The sequence below is a fragment of the Gasterosteus aculeatus genome, chromosome 9, assembly GCF_964276395.1.
Source record: "Gasterosteus aculeatus chromosome 9, fGasAcu3.hap1.1, whole genome shotgun sequence".
NCBI lineage: Eukaryota > Metazoa > Chordata > Actinopteri > Perciformes > Gasterosteidae > Gasterosteus > Gasterosteus aculeatus.
The window spans coordinates 3,481,171-3,490,905 of NC_135696.1; the positions used below are offsets into that span (position 1 = coordinate 3,481,171).

Consider the following 9,735-nt stretch of genomic DNA (forward strand, 5'->3'; position numbering starts at 1 on the left):
CTGATACAAAATATGATTAAGTCAATGTTTCAGGATTCAGTTTTTTGTGATGACATCAGTGTCCTCGTCCTTTCAGTGACATTCATTGATTCCTGATTCCCGATTCATGTTGGGATTACGTAGCGCGTGAGATAATCTGGATGTAACGTTTCGTTTTGAACAAAATTGCATCGTTTTCCAATTGTGACAGTGCGCATTCCATTTGCGCATACCCGGAAAAACACATCCCACGTGTTGTCGACGTCCCGACCCAGCGAACTGGAAGCATCAAGTTAAAGTAATTAATGTTATTACTACCGGAATTTAAGAGTTTTGCCTTCAGAGTAAATTGCAGGACCGGTTTGGCACAAATACAGCGAAAAATGAATTGTTGTAATTTTGTCAATGCATATTGATTTCATACATTTTCGTTAGATAAATCACAACATGTGTTATTTTACAAAATGATATGAAATTTAGAAGCAATTCTTTAATTGTATTATTGTCAAATGACAGCGACTTGCTTTTAGCAATTTAGGCTGCTGCATGAGATGAAAAATACTAAATGAATTAAAAACTTGCACTGCATCATTTGATATTCTTCTGTGTATTGTAATTGTAGTTTTTGTTGTTAGCTCGCTCATTTTAAGCACTTGTTTGTGAAGCCCTTATTGTGAAGGTTGATAACGGAAGTAGTCCATCTCACTGTGGCACATTTACGCTTACAGGAGTTTCATGCGGTGTGCGTGAGGTTCTTCGCAGCACAGATTCAGTACCAACAAACAGGTAACGTTGTTACTTTTAACAAACTGTTACATGCTGACATGTAGTGGGGAAGCCTCGGAAATCAAGCACACTGGAGGCGTTTTAACCGAAACTTTATAAGTGAAATTCAACGATGCTGGCCCGCGTTACCTTGTTAGCCGACTGGTGCTAAAGTGAATGTGAATTAACGTTACCTACTTCAGTTCACGTTCTAACTTTAACAGTTATAACTTTAACGTTGGTTAAATGCTGTCTAACGTTAGTTGAGCAATACATGGAATCTTTTAAAGCCGACCGTCGACCCCTCGTGTCCACAGTACTTTTTAAATATCTACGAAACATCTCAGATCCTCTCATGCTGTGTGGTTCAAAGCCTGGTTCTGTTCCTCTGGGTCGTCGAACGGCCGCAAACACGACGCTGCTCTGCGGGTCGTTTCACGCCACGTGTCGTCTTCACGCCTGACGTCAGACACGTGAAATGTTTTGCTTCAGATGGAAGAAAGTCTCCCTGAGCAGAATGGACGGACGGCTCCCGCGAACACCACGGATAAGGAGGAGGAAGAGATGGAGGTGACCATGACGTCACGACTAGAAAGTCTCACCGTGCCCCCCGTCAGCGCAGTGACGTCATCAGACACGCAAACCCCTCCAGAGGAAAGCAGCGATGCTGCGCTGCCTGTAGCCCCAGCGTGTGAGGAGGAGGATTCAGACAGGTGATCACTCACAACTCCACCAAAGGCTCTTATTGGTTCTCACTGCAGCACAAGAACTTAACTGAAGCTTCTCCTCTCCTGTCGCCAGCGATAGCTCATCCTCTTCGTCGTCATCGTCCTCGTCCTCCTCGTCCTCGTCCTCTTCTCCCACTGTGCCCATTTTTGAGGATGAAGATGATGAGAGCTTCAGCCAGCCAGCCCCCATCAAAACGCGAGATGAGGTCCTGCTGGAGGTCAGTCTGTGGGGGCCAGTCATGCTCAAAGAGTACAAAACAGGAGATATGTGGTCAAACTAAGTAATTTTATCAATCTGGAAAGCTGTAAATAATTATTATAATCATTACTGTGGTGATATATGACATTGTGATGAGATCAGAAAATGATTGACAGGTGGGGCAGATTTCCCTGAGACTAGGCCGCCTTACTGTCACTGGTAATCATCAACTGTAGCTTTTCCCCCGAGAAAGTTGAACCCTGTTCTTGCTTGTCTGACTGCATCAGTGTCATGTTTCCTTTCCTTTTGCCATATGCTGTGTTCATGTTTCAGCTTATCCAGCTAACTTAGTCAGCTTGCTCTGGAGCAGGTTCAAGTTTATGGATGTGTTTCTATGGTTATTGCGCCTCGCTTGCTTCGTGGACCCCAAAAGCCTGATTTATCTAACGCTATCCTGACAATGATCCAGCTAACTCAGTTTGCCAGGTACGAGGAACGGAGGAACCAGAGGTTGAGCCTGTGTTTGTGTGCAGGAGCTGCCAGCGGTGGAGGACTTGTCTGTGTCGTTACCAGAAGATGCAGAACTGCAGCCTATAGGAACGATCTCCAGCATCATTCAGCAGCTCGGTGACAAACACGCACACAATCACAACGCAACTTTCTAAACTACTGTCAAAATAAAGTTTTTGTTAAGAAAAGTTGAAGTGGAGCCGTTGAGACTCATTTTTCTAACCGCACGTCTGCAGTTGTGATCCAGTCCCTGAAGGACACGCCCCCTTTAACTGATGACAGCGTCATCTTTACATCTGATAGGCTGGCTCTTGGAAAGGTGGGTGGACCTCTTGGTGACTTCTGTCCTCGGTCTGTTTGCGCCACGTTGGGTCCTACATGGTGATATTCTCTTTGTGTTTCAGGTCTTTGAGGTATTTGGTCCTGTGTCCAGTCCACTGTACATTTTGCGTTTTAACTCTGTGGACCAGATAACCAACAAGGGGCTGGCAGAGGGACAGACCGTCTATTACACGCCGGGCATCAAAGAGTACACAAGTTACATCCTCACACAACGGCTCAAAGTGTAAGTGCACGCACACACATCATATGATGCATGGAGACCAATATAACAATTGGTTTAGTCCTTTGATTTAGCAGTTGCACTTTGACACGGGAAGTTTGTTTCTGTGGACTTAAAAAAGGCTTTTCCTTCAGGTTCAAGGGATCTGATGCGTCCTGGAAGAACGACCAAGAGCCACCAGTGGAGGTAAGCACAGAGACAGAACTGTTCCCCGAATGGCATTAGCAAGAATCCACCATGCCTGAAGGAAGACAACCAATCAGATGTGATCGTCATCCCTCTCAGGCCCGCCAGTTAGCGAGTCCGTCTGCAGAGCCGCCGTGGGCCCTCACCTCGGCCACGTAGCTAGACCACCGTAACCAGGGGAACGAGCGTGGAGCAAAAAGCATTTCAGTCCGCAAACTAGTCAGGCGCCCAACACAGGAGGTAGTGAGCAGATAGTGCACAAGTTCCGCACATGCACCAAGGTGTTGTTGTGCAACGCGCTGTTTGTGCACATCTGGTGGTTCCGCGAAAAGTGCAACTAACAGAATGTACCATGAACTGCCCAAACAACCGCCAACAGAGGAGGAAATGGACCGTTGATCTCATATTCACAGACTACTTTATTCCCTTGATACAAGATTTGTTCAAGAAGTAAAACATTTATGAAACGTATTTACTCCAATGATTAATAACACTGGTTCTCCGTATCACAAGGAGGATGCAGAGAAACGGATGATCCGTCTCATGAACCACTATGTAACGGCGGTGCCATATTTAGTCAAATTCCAGAAAGTTTTAGAATTGCAATGACGTGAGTGTTTGTACAGACTGCTTCCTGTTTTACCTTTAGAGTCGTTTCAAGATAAAAAAAAACAAGGACTTGAGAAAAAAGACTGTGCTTTACATGCAAATATTTCTACTCATTTGAATTCATAAAGAGTTGGCACAACGACTGCTGCGTTTGATCCCACCCAATCCGTCTCTCCTCTCCAGGCTTTAGATTACAGTGATGATGAGAAAGAACAGGAAGCCAAGAAGAAAATGAAAAACTCGAGAAAGAAGAGGGACAATAACAACGCAGGTATTTGCACACACACAGGATGTGTAATGTCTGGTACTACCTTCCGAAAGAAGATGAAGGTAATAAACCGTACTCTGCCTCGTCACATTTTCCCCCCTCCCTCCAGATAATCCGGCCCACATTACCCAGAACGCCGCGCTGCAGCAGTGTGATGTCAGAGGTTTCCCACCAAGACACTCCGGACCTCCACCCAGGCATCAGAACCAGAGGACCCAACACCCACAGTTCAGACACGCACACCCACCGCCCAGACACAGCAACCCCCATCCAATGTACCCCCCCCCTCCCTGCCCCTACCCTCCACCGTCTCACTTTTTCCCCCCACCCAACTTCCCCCTGTATCCCCCCCCTCCTCCCTCTTTCTTCAACCCATCCTTCTCTTGTCCTCAGTGGCCACCAAACTCTGTCCCCTTCGCTGACCTCCCTCCTCCGCCTCCGCCTCCCCCTCCCCCACCGCCTCCCCAGTGATGTACATGTACACACAAGCTGGACCTCCTGCTGCTGCGTGAACGCACATATTCTGCAGCTCAAGTGTTTCTGGCTGAAAACATTTAAAGAAGTGAGTTAGGGTATTTTCCTGGAGAGACTGCGTGGATTTAGTCACTAAACAAAAGTACTTAGTTGTTTTCTTTTCTAACTCATTTTGGTCAAAATAACATTTCTTTTAGGATTTTAATGACCCCCCCCCCCCCATCCCCTCTTTAGGATGGATACCGGTTGTCCCACGGATGCTATAATCAACTTGAAGTTGGGGAGATAACCTACATTTAATGTCTAAACAATACACAACTATTCTACTGATAATGATCTGCATTCTGCTTCATCAGCCTGCGTGTTCCTCACGTTTGTGTCCTTCAGTCATGTTGGTGTTGAGTCGCTTGCAGCTTTGTGTTTGAGGACGTTGGTGGGAACATGACGCAAGGACGAGTCATTGTCAGTCCAATGCAATGATATTGTATATTTACTGTATATATTTTTGTACCAGAATGATTTCTACACGTCAGTGTTTTCTGTTTAATGAGCTGATACATGTCTAAGACTTAATTTCTCTTGTCCAACGTCCTCCACCTCTCCCTACACGCGGGAAGACAAAACGCTGAATAAATGACTGAATACCAAAGTGGATTATCTGACAAACAGGTCCTTATTATGTCCCTACCGGAAACAACGTCATCTTCAGTTTGGGGCAAGGGCCAAATGGCCGACAGGAAGCCTAGAATGACGCCAGTTTGATTGGATCTGATTGTCTCATGAAGAGTAACTAAGCCAGTTATTCAAATCAATCAGCGTGGTTACATGGATTAGAATAACTGGCTTAGTCGGACTGAAATCGAATTATCCGTTTCATGTAAACACCTTTGTCCGACTATGTGCGCTCCGACTACGATCCGACTAACACCCCTGGATAACTCGATCCGATCCAGTTGATAGTTCGACTATTGCGGCATGTAACGTGAATTGGATAAGGAACTGGACTTTGCGTCTTTGCGCATGCTTGAGATCCCGACGGCGTCTTCTCTACGTTATCAAATCAGCCAATAGCGCCATTCGCATTCGCTGTGCTCCTATTAACATCATGCACAGATAGTAGAGGGATGTAGCTTCACCTTGCTCTCCGTTCGCCATCTTTCTCGTAATGTTGATGTTGTTTGTTGTTGGTAGTGGTGAAGCGGTCAAGCGGAAATGGCTGTATCACAACTAGTTGTAATGAAAACAGCGCCACCTATCATATATGACATGCTTTCGGCCAATGATTCGATTTATTCACTGCCATGTATATTGGGATAATAGCACTTGCCCCGAAAGATAGCATAGTCCGACTAAGCAAAGATTCAAATTATACCATCGTGTAAACACACTGAATGTCTGAGGTCTGTCCTACAAAACCAAACCAGATTAAAGATCATTTGCTCTCTTCGGACTGAGAGCTTTATTGGGATATTGGTTCATTTAGAAAAACTGATTTGTTTCCATGACTTTTCTATAATTATTCAAATTTTTATTCAGAAAGAGCAAATGTTTCATTTTTCCTCCGGCCACAACATCTACTGCTCTGCCCATGTGGAATGTGCATGTGCTGTTTGGGCGAGGTCAAATATGCCAAAGAACTAGAACCGGCATTGAACACCTGCCACCTGCTCACTGGCAGCTTGAAACCCACCAACTCAAACAACCTCCACCTCCAGGTTTAACTCCATCATGCAGCTTCAAGCAATGTAACATAACATTGTTCGTGCCCTATCTAGATGTTTAATGGTAAATAATAAATGGAGTAGTACTTTAACAGCGCTGCACTAGTCAGCACTATATGTCATCCTTTAGCCATTCATACAGTGATGACAGGAGCTACCATGCAAGGTACCACTTAGCCATCAGGACTCCATCATACATAACTTATTGTGCATCGAAGGACGAACCGCCACATTACTGAGCTCCAACTCTGGCCGAGTCCTCGCTCCACATCCCTCCATCAATGCTATTCCAAATCTATAAAATAAAAACGTGGGTTAAAAATTTGATTCACAGACATAGCAACAAAGAGTGCAGAAGTTAAAATGAGAATGCAATAGAATATTGTGGTTTTTAATTGTATTCACATACCTTTTTTTGCAGTCTATGCTTTTGAACAATAGCACACAATTGAAGTTTGCCACTTCACTTTATCACCAGAAGATGGCGGCACAATTGTGTTGAATTAATCTGAGTCTGAGTCAGTGAGGAAGAAAAAGGTTTGAATCTTTTCACATCTTCAATTTAACCAATCATGTGACATTTTAAATCAAAAAGTTGCTCAAAAAACATGACACATGACACAGGTCATCCAGCATCCAAATAATTTCATTATCAGAAACACCGAGTCCATTTCCTTTATAGTGTCACAGATGTTAGATTGACAGCTGGAAGTGGAAGGGTGGGATGACCTTTTGTTTGCTCTCTTTTGGAAACAAAGGATCAAAGTATCAGATTATCTGCTGCTCTCAGCCTCTTTTACCTCCAGGTATACCTAAACTGAGTTCTACACCACCTAAACTAGTTTCTAGAATCGCTCTAAGCCATCGGAGGAGCCGGACGAAACCAGGTTAAAGCAGAGCGGTAGACCCCATTTAAGGTTCTAAGCAAAATAAATGTTTTTACTAGTCTGGTGCATGACGTTTCTGACGTATACAAGGAAAGACATGTTACAGACAAATATGATACTCCACTTATTGAAACATAGTGGCCCCTTATTTCTTTCTTTTTTTTCCCTTTAGTCTCTACAGTTCACAGTTATTTTTGTCCAATTTAACTGATTGTGCCATCATGTTTGCAGGTACAATTTAAGAACAAATAAAAACCCTTCCCCTGTGCAATTGAGCAGCAGGGTCAAACGGTCTGCATAAAATTGGCCCCTGAATGGCCACAGTTCACACATTGTTACTGCACCACTCGGAGCAACTGGGTCACTTCAAAGCTGGTTTACACATCAAACAAGACTTCTCTAGAGTCTCAGACTCGCCAGACTGCTTTGTGCCAATTAGTGTTGCTTTTGAAAACCAAATGACAAAAATGGCTTCAGTCACAGCTCCACGTCAGCTCTGAGTGTAACTGTGGGTGAACAAGTTGGATTCATATTTGCATGGACCAAAGGAGCTGAGAAATGTGCTATTGTTGTTGGTTTGTGACTCACCTCAACAGAATGCTTTACTAGGACCACACCGGTGGGTACTTTCAAGTGAATAGGAAGTGGAACACAAATAAGTCTCATTTAGATCCTGCCTCTGTGACCTCTGATATTTCCTATGATAACATTGTATTATGTTGTGTGTTGTCACAGGACAAAATAGATGGGAGACACACTCAAAGAAAACCTTTGTTTAGCTGCTTAGAAAACATTTAGACTCAATTATCCTGTGGACTTCAGAGGCTACTGAACACTATTTACTCATATTTTACAGGGTTAGTTATATGACAATTGTTATCCCACCCGTTTCCTCTGGGATTGCAAGTAGTCCACGAGTCCGTCAATTGATTCACAAAGATGAACACAACGGGGATAAATGGTTGATTGTTTGCAGTGTGGGAGATTCCCCAGGCCTGCACAGTATTTTCTCCCATTGAGTTGTATGCCAGGAAACCACAGGGGGTCCTCGACCTGATTAAAGAAAACTGTGAGGAAGATCCGAGTACAGGTAAGAGTGAGATCCAGGATACCCTGGACCCGCGAGGAAAACTCATGGGTTGGATGTCACATGAGAATCAGCTCCTGACTCAACATCAACAGCGGCTGTACAACAGAGGAGCCAGGCGGAACAATTCACATTGGGGGAAAAGGTACTTGTATTGCTCAAGTGTCAGGGGCCAACGGGTGGGGGATGTCTCCTACGAGGTGGTGCGGTCTGAAAGAGGTGGAGCTACACAGATTCACCATCTCAACCTCCTGAAAGCATGGAGAGAGGCCGAGTCTTTTTCTCTATTGTCCCTGGTGTCTGAGAGAGAGGAGCTGGGGCCTGAGGTTCCAAAAGCTACCAATCGGGCCTTGCTCCTTTGTGAAGTCGATCTCTCCTGTCCGAAATGGAGGCCAGGTACAGCACAGTGGAGAAAGAGTGCCTCGTCATTCAATGGGCGGTTGACTCTCTGCGTTACTACTTCCTGGGATGCTCATCCCCCCTCAGTTTGGACCATGCGCCGCTTCAGGGGCTCCACCGCATATAGCCTACGTGTGATTTCTCTCTCTTGCCACTTGACAAGCCACAGAAACCACAGGGGTCCCTGCGCTCTGGGCAGAGATGATAACCGATTTCTACCCCAAATACTTTCTTGGTGGAGACCTTTTCAGTTTGTCTCTGTCGAACATTAGGTGTTAAGGATCTGAATCCTGAATCCTGAATCCTTAAGGATTCAGATCCTCAACACCTAATGTTCGACAGAGACAAACTGAAAAGGTCTCCACCTTTGAGCTGATATCCCCACGAGACGTCTGGCTTAAGCAGTAGACTCTTTTTCACCACAGAGAAGATATTGGCGCTTCTTCAGAATCGAGCATTTGAACGGACGACCCCCTGTTTTCTCCCAATCGATACCTGCAACAAAGGCCAGAGCGGATGCCGAGTTATACGTGACTTAAGGGAACACAGCACTCGCACAGTTACTCGTCACTGTATTGTTTAACAAATAATTTTGTATCCTTACAGGCTGCCAAGCTCTTCTAAATACAGCATAAACATTTCTGTATTGTTTATTGTGCTATTGCACACGTGTCCAGGCTCCAGAGTCTGTTCAACACGGTATACTAACTATGTTGTTTGTAATATTCTGTTGGTTCGCTAGGTTGATCCAACAAATCAGACTCGTATTTGGAACTTGTACCTATTCAGAGCGCAAGAATTCAGTTTCCAAGTTGTGTGATTGTGTGTCTATGTTTACTGTGGCGGCTAAGCTCTGCTTTCCTCTGCGTCTTTCTTTGTTTAGTTTTATCATTTACTAACCAATACACGTTTCCTTCCACACGTAGATTTACCTACAGATATAGATTTAGCTACACTAGGGACACATGGTGTCAATCATACAGACTTTATCAGCACATGCTTAAATTAATAGAAGTTATTCAATTATTTTGATGATATGCTAATAGAATATTGTATAGCCACAATGTTATATTATGATCATTGATCAAGTAAATAAACTATGTGTTCAAACTTAAACCTTCCATTGTTTGATCTTAATACGGGGAATATCAATTATGACACATTTATTGTTTTGTTATTAGTCCCTACGGATGGTGTCCAGTTATTTATTTTGGGAAATATCTTGCATCCTGTTGAAGAGACGAGAACATTTGATTGGAATTAATGGATGGATCACAGTTATTTTTTGTGAACGGTGAATCCTCGATGAACATTGATTTCTCGTTAAAAATGCAATCATAACACATTTATTTTACATCGTT

At 44.1% G+C, this 9,735-nt stretch overlaps 1 protein-coding gene across 1 annotated transcript; it reads left to right on the plus strand.

Annotated features, from left to right (window-relative positions):
* Nucleotides 1-649: 649 nt before the first annotated feature.
* LOC120825383 (uncharacterized) lies at nt 650-4,929 on the plus strand. The gene is made up of 9 exons (XM_040186982.2): nt 650-765; nt 1,237-1,457; nt 1,546-1,690; nt 2,205-2,298; nt 2,418-2,500; nt 2,586-2,746; nt 2,878-2,929; nt 3,722-3,809; nt 3,916-4,929. Exons 2-9 carry the CDS (start codon nt 1,237-1,239, stop codon nt 4,275-4,277), a joined length of 1,206 nt encoding a protein of 401 aa, XP_040042916.2. The 5' UTR covers nt 650-765; the 3' UTR covers nt 4,278-4,929.
* Nucleotides 4,930-9,735: the final 4,806 nt, after the last annotated feature.

Bases quoted from the DNA above. Each gene is read 5' to 3' on its own strand.
- LOC120825383 (XM_040186982.2), top strand. From the start codon at position 1,237: ATGGAAGAAAGTCTCCCTGAGCAGAATGGACGGACGGCTCCCGCGAAC. The intron at 2,501-2,585 runs GTGGGTGGACCT...TTTGTGTTTCAG, and splicing joins ATAGGCTGGCTCTTGGAAAG to GTCTTTGAGGTATTTGGTCC. The intron at 3,810-3,915 runs GTATTTGCACAC...CCCTCCCTCCAG, and splicing joins GAGGGACAATAACAACGCAG to ATAATCCGGCCCACATTACC.